Here is a 12,989-nt window from a genome sequence, read left to right on the forward strand (position 1 = left end):
AAGAACTATGAGAATTATGAAAAAAACGCAAACTTTGTGTTAAATTTTAATAATTGTGTAAAATAAAATAAAAACTGCTTAAGTAAAAGTAAAAGCATGCATTTCCTGAATATGCTGAATGTTTTGCTGCATAAATTGTGGGGTTTTGAGCCGGGCTTATTTCTTTTTTACTTTCACCTTCTTCTCATTTCAGGTGTTTTTTTCTTTCCACCTGTTTCTCATGCCCTCTTAGTGGATGCACCTGTGTTTAATTATCTTGCCTGTATATAAGCTGTATGTTGTCCTTCAGTCTTTGCCAGTTCGTCTTGCCTTCTAAGACGAATACCACGAGCCTTCCTGCATTATCTTTTTGAGAAGTTAATAAATTTCGTTGTTTTTGGAACTTCCTCCTGCGCTCCTGCGTTTGTGTCCTCCCACACCCCCTGACATAAATTTGAAAAATTTCCCATTCATTTTTAATGGGGCTGAAAAGTCATGTAAATTGCACAAGATCTTAAAAACCGTAAAATGTTTGAATACAAAAAGTAAAAGCAGGAAAGTCCTTAACGAGCTGAATGTTTTTTTTTTTCCAAAGATTGCAGAAATTGTTGAAAGTGTGATTGAGTTTTTATGAATAATAAAAAAAAACGTTTGGAAGTATAAATAACGAACAACAATAGGAAAAACAAGATGTGTGAATGGTTAACATTCACACAACAAGGAGTACGGAGGTTAATTAGGAGAAGAAAAACAGGTTAATCATATTTAATAAGAAAAAATAATTAGGAACAAGCCGCAAGTTTTCAGCTATGATTGAAGGGAAAAAGCTTGTTCTGCTTCATAAAGAATCACTTGTGAGAGGGTTCAGAGGGGTTAATATTAAGGCCTAATTTTGTCTGTTCGGGGGCCCGTTCCAAGAAGCAGGTTCAACAAATTTAGAGTTCGAACCTGAACTTAGAGTCACTGGACTCTAAATTCTCAAACTCAGGGTTTTCGGTTTCAGAACAGCTGAAAATGTTTGATTCAATCAACTTGAAGTTGTCAGAACCAGAATCAGGTGTGAGCGTCGCGACCACAAAAAGCCCTGATCAATGGAGCAAAGACAGCACGATTCACCATGGCAACGGGAACAAACAGCTGAGTTTAGTACTTCCGGCGGCAGAAATTGATAAGTTCCTTCAAGCAAATGCGACTATAGAGAACATTTTCTGGAGGAAAAGCAACACAGCTGCAGCGGTAGAACAGAGAGAAAATATCTGCAGTTATTTGAATGATTCCAAATAATGAATAAATAATGTCAGGAAGGTTATTTTGTCACTTGTTGAGTAAGGAGTGGTTTTTGATCTGTTACTAATTTAACCAGTAATCTCCGTAATCGCATGAATGACCAGTTTTGGTAACCCCCCCCCCCTCCCCCCACCTACACACACGGATATCACTGCACGCTATAAAGAAACTGTAGCTGCCTGGCATATGTTAAAGTATTTATTTAGTTTTAATTCTCAAGACTTAAAAAATATTCGCCAAATTCTTTTTTTTTTTTTTAAGCATAAAAACACTTTTCAAGGCCGGGAGTCGAACTCATGCCGCCGCAGAGAGAGGCAGCGCTGCTGACAACAGAGCTAATATTCAACGCATGTGTTGGACGGTGGATGAGTTTAGATGCTTTGACATTCAAAGATTTCTAAAGTTTAAAATGAGGAAAAGAAATCTCTGTATGATTAATATTGAGTCCCTAAAAAACTCACTATTCATAATATCACTCAAAGAATAAATAAATCGGGGAAACTGCAGTCAATCGACTCGTGTCCTCCAAATCCTCTACCGTCGTAAATAACATTTCCTCTGGATTAATCCAGCCTCCTCTCTACATGATCCTCTATGAATGAACATGTCATTTTGGTTTCTGAGTGGTGAAAACATGACGTCTCTAATGTGAATATTCTCTAAATGTTAATGAGGAACTCATATTTGAACATCTTTCACTTTAAAAAGGGGCGGAGACCGCAGAGAACTCTAAGTTTCCTGAAGAAAACCTGCTACCGACCAGGTTTCGTTCACAGACTCAGTTACTATAGTGATTGATTCTGTGTTCAGCTTAACCCGCTTCTTGAAACAGGCTTGGTTTCGCCCACTTTCACGGGTTTGAGTTATCTCTCTTTCTGGAACCGAAAACTCAGAGTTTTGGTGAATTTGGAGTTCACGAACTCAGAGTTCCAACAATACCTGCTTCTTGGAACGGGCCCCGGGAACTATCATGTTGGCATACAACTAATGAATGATCTCCCTGTGAGAGAAATGTCTGCAGAAAAGATTTCAGAGATCGGGAGAAACAGGATCTCTTAGCAGACTCACTCATTCCAGACAATTCCTTAGCAGATCAAGATTTCAGCCCAAAAAACCCCAGACCAGTCTTTTCTTAAAATTAAAAATCTGCATGATAAATCACAAGTGGACCACAGAACACATTTTTGATGTTTTTCCAGTTACACTATGTGGGTTCTTTGGAGTTAAAAGGAGCTTCTGGACCTCTTTTATCAAACAGGATGCTAACTTACAGGGGAATCAAAAAAAGAGCAGACACCCAAGTCCAGAAAAGTGATGTTTTTTGGAATGAGGGAACATACCACCTTAAGAAGCCAAAAATAATCACAAACCCTTTAGCTAAATGAGGCAAGAGAACGAGCAAGTTGAGAATAGAAATTAGTGAGGGAGCCCTGGAGAGGACGGATGGCCTTACAGTAGCTGCATCGTCCCTCTCAAGGCTCTGCTCGGCCTCTGACAGCCCTTCTACATGTAAACAGACTGACATGCAAACCCAGGCCTCGGTCTGACAGCTTCATATTTCCTGCAGACTTTCCCAGAAGTGAGCCGGGTCAGGACATGGAACTGTTGGGATAAATATTTATGGAGGCCTCGGATTCCAACACAGAAACAACCAAACACAAATGAGATACACGGCCAGTGGATGCCTTCCAAAGAACCTTGCATGGAAAACCAAAGGTCCTCGTGTCTTACCCAGATTTTTAAGTTTAAGTTGAATGCAATTAAAGAAATCTATGTATGTTTCTGCAGACCGATATTTTTATGTCACTGACAGTTCAGCAAAATGTGACAGTTTCCAGTTGTGGAAATAAATCTTTAGGTTGAAATAACTCAGAACTGCACTTGGCGGCACGTGACGGCACAGCCACACTATTCCACCTGTCCATCCATTCCCCATGAAAAGTCACAGGTGAGATTGGGGGTGTGTCCTCAGGTGGGATGGTGCAGCGCATCTCTAATGCTGCGTTCATGCCCAATGGAATTCACGCCTCAAATTTGCTGCTTGACACTTAACCAAAAAAGTTTTTGTTAATTTGACGCTTTTTTTTCTTTATTTTTTTATTTTTTTTTTATTTAAATGAGTTCTACAAAAGAATCAGTAATCTCGTCTCCATGTCTGGGTTTATGAGATCATTCAGAGATTCTTCCTGTCTGGTGAGCTTCACCATCTAGAAGCTGCATCTGAATGACGGAAGCTTTCAGCGGTACTTCTGTCTCTCTGTGATCCAGTTAGATGACTCACTATCCTGCATTAGTTTGAGGAAAGAAAAAATAAAAGAAGGTACACAGTTATACAAAGCTTTTAGTATTGTCTACAAAAGAATAATATTAAAAAGTTTAGGAGTAGAACAATCAGATTCTCCTCCATGCTGATTTTGGACTAACCCCCGCAGATGATGTCATCAACACATCACAGGCCAAAGCTGAGTCTCTGATTGGCCAAAGTTCAGATTTTTTAACTCTTAGCACGCCACAATACTCAAATGGTGCCGCAGGACCTCTGGTCACATCTGGACATTGACTTCCCATTAAAGGGACCATACCATGATTTTCTTAAGCCTTTCAGAGTGAACTATACCCATAAATATGATCATATATTATCTTTGGAAAACTAAAAACAAATTATTTATGAAATATTCGTTTTTTTGTGAGTTTTTTCCTACCCGGAAGTAAAACGACTCGATTCCTGAGGTCTGCCTGTTCCTGTGTGTAGGTGCCGCCCATTTCATGACATCATCCTGGAGTCTTTCTTTCTTTGTTTCTCCCAGGAAAAGAAACAGTATCCAAAGTTGTTTAAAGCTGGATGCACTTATCATATATCTGCCTTAAGCAGACCTGCCCATTGGTACACTGGTTTACCATACAAATACACACAGCGTCTGCTTGTTGGTGGTGGTGGGAGGGGGGGGTGGGGTCTAAAAGGAGCCCCGCCTCTAAAGTAACAAACACCTGTTTGAGCTGGAATTTATTGAAGTCACAACTGGAAGATATACGGTATTCTGAATCTAAAATGAAAGCTTTTTGCTGATCACCACTAGCTCTGTGGAGAAATTGAGTGTTGTATTAGCCTGGGGGCGGTGGAGACAGAGCAGACTCTTCCTGAAAGGGGCGGTCTCACTCTGTTAGGTCAGATTGTGAGGACCTGCTCATTTTCATGGGTATGGGAGGGGCTGCTGTTGAGAACGCAGGTTTTTAGAGGATTACTCAGAAATGTGTGAACAGCTCAAAATACCGCTTTGAGGTTCTTTATAGTGAAACATGAACAGTATAATACACGTAAAAGCACAAAGAGGTGTTTTTTGGTGCTGTGGCCTCTTTAGAACTGGACTCCACTGAAGCACAAATCGCGTTCGATGTGAACTCAGCTTATTCTTTCACTGGAAATCAAGCTGGTAAATGCAAAAACAACTCAATGCTTGATGTAATGTGCAAGTATTGAAAAGCAAAAACAAACCCCTGAGATTTCTCTCAGAGAAAGCTAACAGGGAAGTTGAGGTTGGCAAAAACCAGGCTGACTCTTCTTCGTCCAGGATTCTTCTACCGTGTTAGGATAACAGAATATGCCGTTTCATGGGAATCTGCAGCTGAGACCAGCTTCCAAAAACACTAATGAACCACACATTATTTTCTTACCACATTTAGGAAAGCTCTAGAGTGTTGGACTGTGGATATGCATGATCCCGCCCCATCACCCCAGCTGTGACCCTCATTGTTTTCAGTAATAAGCTCAGGCACTGAAGTCTACCCTGAGCGGCAGCGTTCAGACCACCAGCGTTCCACGCCGTCTAGCTAGTGAAAGTGGAGAGCAGAGAGTCTCCCTGGGGTCTGTTCAAAGAAGCTCTAAGTGCAGGCTGACACTAGATTCCACGAGAGCTTCCTTCATGGGGCGGGGGAGCAGACAGAAGAGGCATTGAGGAGCCGGTGGGAGGAGGAGGGTGATGACGACTCAGGCAACCCTGTACCTGACAAATGACAGCTGTTTCTGGGCTTTTCCCTTTTGCTGCATGTTTGTGCTTCTTCACAGAGCCAAACCTCTCAACTTCTGAGATAATACATTACTTTTTCTTCATCAACTTCTTTGTGGCCATCTTTGTTTTCTCCAGGATTTTTATAAAAAAAAAATTGTTAGGGCTGGGTTGATAAAAAAAAAAATGAATTGATTTGAATCAATTTAAACTTAATAGATCAATAATAAATTCATAAAAAACATAGATCGATTTAGCACATAAAGCTAAAGTCTACTAGCTTGATGTTAACGTTTAATTGAATTTCCCATAGGACAGCTAATGCTAACACTCGGTCAACCTAAACATACATTCTGACTTAATCAACATCTTTATAAACTCACAGACATGAGTTTTACAAACTCTTTTAAGGAAATATTTTTAAAGTAACTATTTGTGGTCTAAAACATAATTTTTCCCTTATTCTTTCTTCTTCTGGAATAAGGTGTAATGCTATAGCGTGATCTCCACCTAGTGGTCAAACTGAAACGTCCTCCAGGAGAAGCAGAACAATGTTTCCAATGTTAATGATCTGAACATTTTAGTTAGAACTTCTCCTTTAGAGAATCCATGTAACACTGGATGATATTAACAATCTCATTATTTCACTGATACATTTACAGTATGTGAACTGGAGCAGATTAATATAAATATATTCAAAACAAACAATTATTAATGTATTTCTAAAAAAAATGTGTATAAATGTATAAACTGCGTAAACTTACATCAAATTCAACTGAGTGGATTGAAAGAACCGACAAAAAAAAAAAAATCTGAATTGAATCGATCCAGACTCTGGTGAATCGAATTGAATCGTTTCTGGAAATTATTGATACCCAGCCTTAGAATTTGTTAGGGTTTCACTAGCAAGGTTTGTTTCTTTGATGGTAGTTTGAATCCCAGATTAGTCAGCGAACCTGGTGTGGTAGTAGAATCATTATGTGGGATAGTTTGACTGCCAGTGAAAACCCAACAATAAACCTGAAGAATGGTTGAATATTTGTGTCAGAACAACCACAACAGTAACATCTATACAGCAACAACTACAACAATGTGTGAAATTATTTTAAAGGAAGAAAATACTGTTTTTCTTCAAAAAATCAAAATATTTCTTTAACAAATTGTTTAAAGAGATGATATTACCAGAATGCAATAATATAATTGGATCTTGGACCTATTTTCTGTGTGGTGAAGTAAAACCTTCATGAGGTTTTCCCAGAGCTTCAAAGACTTTTCTGTTAGGAATATAGGTGAATTTCAAACAAGGAAAAGCAAATTTCTTTACAAATGAACCATTTGACAAAACATGTCTGAGTCAGAAAGAGGAAAGAAGTCTCAACGTTGATAAATGCTCATTTAGGACCCTGATGAAGGTTCAGAATAAACTGACCTGAAAAAGGAGAAACCTGGTTGTATAAATCTTAAATACAACTTTTAAATGACACTAGTTAATTCAAACATTTGACATTAAATTGGCGAGGAATTGAACAGTTTCTGAGTATCATTGGACTGTTGTAGTAATGACTCAAGAGGTTTACTCTTCAACTATAAGATCAGACAAATGTTGAAGTGCAGAACAACTAATAAAGAAGCAGCTGGTTCTTTCTAGAGGTTCTGCTGTTTTCAGGATTGTGTGTCAGTGATTTACCCACTGCTGCCCGCTACACACAGACACCAAGAGTCGTGTTCTTCCTCTCCAACACACCAGTGTAAATCTCCCTCAGCACGTCCATCACAGACCTTGTCTCTTTCAGTCGCTGCCAAATTCCGAAGCTGGAGTCAGCATGATCAACCAGCTGCAGCCTTCAGAGGGGGGGCGTACCTTGGGCTCTGGTTTCCCGGTCATGGTCTTGAGCAGGTTGTGGAGGTGTGGCCAGTTGCCCTGAGAGTACCAGCCGGGTTTGTCCAGCGATGGGAGTCCCTCACTCTCCTCCACATCATTCACTGGAGAGACAGATGACACTGAATCCTCACTATTGAGCAGAGGTCAGGTACAGGAGCAGACCCGATGAGGTTACTGACTCCACATGAACAGCCTTCACCAGCAGGACTTCTGCAATTAAAACATGTTTTACAAAACTGGAGGTTAAAAGCCCTGTAGAACAAAAATCTTTAAAGTCCAAGATTGTTAATAAAGCTTCATTGCAAACAAAGGTTTTTTTTCTAAAACACTATAAAAAGTAATTTTTACTTTCAATTTAAAAGCAGACAGGTTGAACTTTTGCTGATTCATTGATTCTCAAATGTCTTCTTGACTTTTGATTTTCAGAGCATTAGATGATTTTAATGGAATAGAACAAAAAATGAAGTAAAACTGAATCTTTTTCATTTATTTTATTAAAAAAATACAAGAATTACAGTAAACAATACAGTCATAGAAACAATACTTTCTAATTCTTTTAAAGTGTGTTTATGAAATGACTTCCAGTTGTAAAGGAATGACCAAAAAAACATCACTGGTTGAACTACAAGCACATTTTGTCATCAAATGTGTACATGAAATTGTAATTTGAATTCCCATTGCAGGGTCATGTTTATAAAGAATAGATCAAGTTTTCTGCCATTTCAATGATAATTTGCTTGTGCTGGTATTTGTGTGATCCTGTGCGCTCCTGCACTCATTTCTGCTGCTCCCTGGACTTCCTTACAGGTTAAGATCAGACTGAGCATGAGCGGACCCGGCTTGCCCTTCTGGTCCCAGTCCAACCTGCACCATGCACCACATACCAGCCACAACCTCCCAGTCTCCCTGTGAACATGCCTGAAGCGACACCATCAACCTCTCAAGGCAGCAGTCAGAGCAGCTGACTGATTCACAAAGTCCTGGAGTCCAGGTTCTTACAAAAGCTTACAAAACCATCATGAGTTCATCTCCTTTGCTTCGAGGATCCTCTGATAAAAATCCTGTTTTTTGAGTTTTTAGCAAGTTTTTGTGGCATTTTTTTATTTTTACATTTCTGAGTATTTCTCCTTTTAAATTGCTGTCAATCAAACTGTCACAAAGATGCCTTTGTGATGTCACAACCTCCCAAGAGAGCATACAAGCTCCCTGATCAGCCCCGCCCAGCATGTACAAGCTCAGGTGTACGAGGAGAGATGATTAGGGGTGTGCCAAAATATCGATATTGCGATATATCGCAATATTTAGTCCTGCGATCGATTCTCGATGGGTTCCCACCAAGTATCGATACTATATTTTCATTTAAGAGGCTGTAGCGTTGAGCGTCTGAGTCACGTGCCGGAACTATTGAGCAGATGGGCGCGCTGCGTCGGACTTTTAATAGCGATGCACGCGCTCATTCGGGAGAATCACCGGCGAGATACAGGCTCGGTAGGACGCGTGTGTGAAGCATGACTACCTGTCAGCATTTATCATCCATCTGTAGCAGATCCACCCGGTAAGAAGTGACTTTGTCTGAGCGCTAGAATGACAGCAATCACTTACTTCCTGTTTGATGTGGGAACTGAGCGCGCGTTTCGCAGTTGTTTGTGCACTTCAGGTAGCGTCGGAATTTTCGTTTTCATGCATTTCAATGTTTAACCTGCTGGTGTACGGTGTAACTTTGGTAAATTTATAATGTGACGTTTTCAAACAATGTAATTACTTGTTGCTAATGTTATTTAAAGTAATTCTTAAATAAAAAAACAGGATTTTATGTTTGAACTTAAATTTAAATGTAATTAAAATAAAGTACATGAATTCACTGTAAAATTAGGGAGGTTGCTAATTAATTGAAGCACTTAAAATTATATTTATTGCCATTATTATGTGTGTTTTAAGGTTTTTACCTATTAACTGCTGACTGACCAAATGGAAAAATGATAAAGATTGGAAAAAATAATCTCAAGTGACAGTCTGAGTAAATCAGTCTTCATTTTTGGATGCTCAGACCTTTTCAAATGAGAGAAAAGTGCAGAAAAATTAGGTCAATTTTGAGAGAGGCTGTAAAACATCCTTTGGTGTGACGTTCTTTTGGAGGTAGATAGCTGTCGACACTTGATTTATTTAATCTTTGTTCTGTTACAACAATTCTGCACTAAGTAGTGTCACTGCTGATCATGTTTACTGTTGTTAACATTGAATCTAATTCCAATTTGGTTGTAATCAATGTTTGTCAAAGACATAGTATTACTGATTTCAACAATGTTGCACAAAAGTGTCTATAATTTGTTGCACAAAATAAGAAAAGTTGTTTATTATGATTGTGTTTAAGCTAAAAAAGATAAATGGGGATATATTTTGCCAAAAAAACATGTTCTTCTATATTATGTTAGTTATTAGAGAGGATTTTTACCAATTATCGCAGTATCGCGATATTATCGATACCGTGAGCCATGTATCGCGTATCGTATCGTATCGTGAGGTACCCAGTGATTCCCAGCCCTAGAGATGATGGCTTATTGATGATCTCATGTTTTATTCTTTTTCTAAAGACTTTGAGTAATAAATGGATTGAATTTCTTAGTCACAGTAAGCCATTCATTTGGACACACTGCATTCTCTTAGACGGGTAATTTGCAAACCAAGCAGTGGCCTGTTCAGACAGGCTCTGTTGTTTAGGACAAATAATTAATAGTGTATGGTCAGCTGTATCAAATGGCTTGGACAGGTTAATGATAAGAGCAATACAGTATTTTTTTAAAATCAAGCGCTGGATTAAAAATCTGATTATTGGGAACAAACTGCTTATAAAATGTGACGTTTTCTTAAAGAAGGAATCAGAATGTACATTTATGAAGGGACGTTTCCCTTAGATCATATCAGGGATTCAGAACAAAAACCTTCAGCTCAGGTTGTGTTTGAGTTGGCTTCATGCTTTCTGAGACCACCAGAGTTCAGACGTCCTCAGCGTTAAGCTGAGTTTAACTATGCAGTTATTGTTGGGCCGCAGAGAAAGATTAAATCTCGTATGGGACATTTCTCTGGCTTTGCCCCAGAAAGGGGATGGGGGGGGGGCAGGCTCAAATATTTGACCAAAGATCTGGTTCAGATAATTTGAAAAAATAAAGAGATGAATGGACGAACGGATTGGGAATGTGTAGAGATGAGAATACCAGACACTAAAGACAAACACAGTAAAGAACATATGACTGCAGAGTTCTTATAAACTGGGATTATAACTAAATCCAGAATAAGGCAGTTTTTGACCAAATCCAGTCCTTAATCTCAGTTTTTGTCCTAAATGACTTTCAGAAGAAGAATCCTTTCTTCCCAACCCTTCCAAACCAATAATACTTCTTAGGACTTCTACAGTCTTCTTTTTCTGTCATGGACTCGGAAGCAGAACTTCTGGGGAATCTGGGAAAAAGTTCTGACCTTGCTAGAATGTCCAAATAACAAACAAACTTCTTCTTCTTTTCCTTTGGGCTTTTCCCTTCAGGGGTCGCCACAGCGAATCAGTTTCCTCCATCTAAGCCTGTCTTCAGCATCCTCCACTCTAACACCAGCCACCTTCATGTCTTCATTCACTGCATTCATAAACCTCCTCTTTGGTCTTCCTCTAGACCTCTTTCCTGGCAGCTCTAGACTCAGCATCCTTCTACCAATATATTCACTGTCTCTCCTCTGAACATGTCCAAACCATCTCAGTCTGGCCTCTCTGACTTTATCTCCAAAACCTCTAACATGTGCTGTCCCTCTGATGTATTCATTCCTGATCCTATCCATCCTGGTCACTCCCAAAGAGAACCTCAGCATCTTCATCTCTGCTACCTCCAGCTCTGCTTCCTGTCTTTTCTTCAGTCCCACTGTTTCTAGTCCAATTTTTTTTAAATTTCCAAATAAAAAACAAACAAACAAAAAAATGGGAAACCTGAAAACTATTTGCCTTTCTTCAGGTAATTCACATTTATGTATTTTATTAGTTCTTATCAACTTTCCTTCAGATCTCTGATAAACTATTGAACAAGCAGACAACATGACATTACACCTGGTGAAAATGCTCAAGCAAAAGAATAACCTGAACCTGCGCGTCATGTTATTGATGTATTTATTAAAATCACTGCGTTTAAAATGATGATTTTTCCAAAATAGGTCATTAATTAGACATTTATGATAATGCTGAGTTTGACTTTAAATGCTGGCCTCTGTGCAATAAACTCCCGGAGTAAAAATCTATGCGCTGAAGTTTATGGGCTGTTAAATAAAGTAAAAATGTGAAGAATTCTCAACCAGTGCTGCTACCAATGAGGAGCGTAGAGCAGAGGTCAGACAGATGCTTCTCCTGCCTGCGTGGCAGAAGTGAAGAGAATCGTCCCATCTCTAAATTTAATGTTGACCTTAAAGCAGTCCAGGAGAGCATTCCTGCATGTTCTGTCAGGATCTAGAGGCACAGGTTCAGGTCAAGAATGGAGTATGAACGTACCTTTGGGTGTTAGTCGTGGAGCTCAGGTGTGTGGATGTCAGGAAACTGTTAGCAGCTGGTTGAAGTCTTCACATCACATTTGAGCTTTCTGGAATCTGCAGATTCCCCAATGGTTTAAGACAGGGGTCTGCAACCTTTCATACTAAAAGAGCCTTTTGGGCCGTTTCTCACTAATCAAAACCAAGTAGGAGCCCCAAAATCGTATTTCAATCTTTTGAAAAGCTGTTACTTTTGATATAAATCATATTTCCTTTTTTGGATGAATGAAACTTGGAATTTACAAGGAAAAAGCTAATTGTTTTGACAGAGGGTCATTTCCCTTCCTTTCAAAATAAAAGACTTCCTGTTCCACATAGGATCCTCCCACCCACTGGCATTTTCTCTCATTGTTTCTTATAGGTCTACTTGCAATCCTTTTCCCTAACTGCAAGAAAGCTATTCCCAAAGTGTCATGGAGCAACCTGCTGCTACCGTCTCCAGTCATCAGAGGGAGCACTCACCAGAGTTCTGAGCTCACCACCTGCCATCTCCTGGACTCATCAGCATCAGCTGTTTCCCATCACCTCATCACCTCCTCAGCTTATAGTCTGGCTCCACACTTCACTCTCTGCGAAGTTTTGTTTGTGCCACCCTGCCTGCAACTCTGAGCGTTTACTCCTGGACCTGACCTTCTGCCTCCGACCCTGCTACTCTGATTGCCTGCCGCCTTCCCCTGACCTTCGCCTTGACTCTGACTCATCTTCTCGCTCGTCTCGGATGATTCCATGCCCGTGTATGACCTCTGCCTGTCTGACCCTGCTTACTCTGTGGACTGTTAATAAACCTGCTGCACGTGGAACCAGCTGTCTGCCTGTTTGTGAAACAAAGTAAGTAAAAAACACTAGAAATAATTAAGAAGTAAAGAAGTAAAATTATCTGTTCATGCAGCAACTAATTTTTACTTTACAAGAACTCTTGAGATAAGACAAAAATCTAGAAACAAGAAATGCCACACAAGGGTTTAAAAATGGTAAAATAAGCTTAAAAGGCTAAATACGAGGCAAGGCAAGACAAGTGTATTTGTATAGCACATTTCATGTACAGAGACAATTCAAAGTGCTTTACATAAAACATTAAAAGAAACAATCAAAAGAAATAGTAAAAATGTAATTCATCATCATTCAAATCATTAAAATAAAATTAAAATAAAGTAAAAAGATTTTATTTTAAAACAAGCATAGACAGTGCTGATGTAAACTTTTGAATACATATTAATCAAATGCAGCTGAGAACAGGTGAGTCTTTAACCTGGATTTAAATACACTGAGTGTTTCAG

At 39.3% G+C, this 12,989-nt stretch overlaps 1 protein-coding gene across 1 annotated transcript in view; it reads right to left on the reverse strand.

Annotated features, from left to right (window-relative positions):
• Positions 1-12,989, reverse strand: part of nt5dc1 (5'-nucleotidase domain containing 1) — a 78,813-nt gene that overhangs the window by 8,964 nt on the left and 56,860 nt on the right. The window contains exon 9 of the mRNA XM_024290938.1: positions 7,132-7,253. Within this exon, the coding sequence (XP_024146706.1) occupies positions 7,132-7,253 (122 nt within the window). The remainder of the gene's footprint in view (positions 1-7,131; positions 7,254-12,989) is intronic.

Source organism: Oryzias melastigma, linkage group LG24 (assembly GCF_002922805.2).
Source record: "Oryzias melastigma strain HK-1 linkage group LG24, ASM292280v2, whole genome shotgun sequence".
Taxonomy (NCBI): Eukaryota; Metazoa; Chordata; class Actinopteri; order Beloniformes; family Adrianichthyidae; genus Oryzias; species Oryzias melastigma.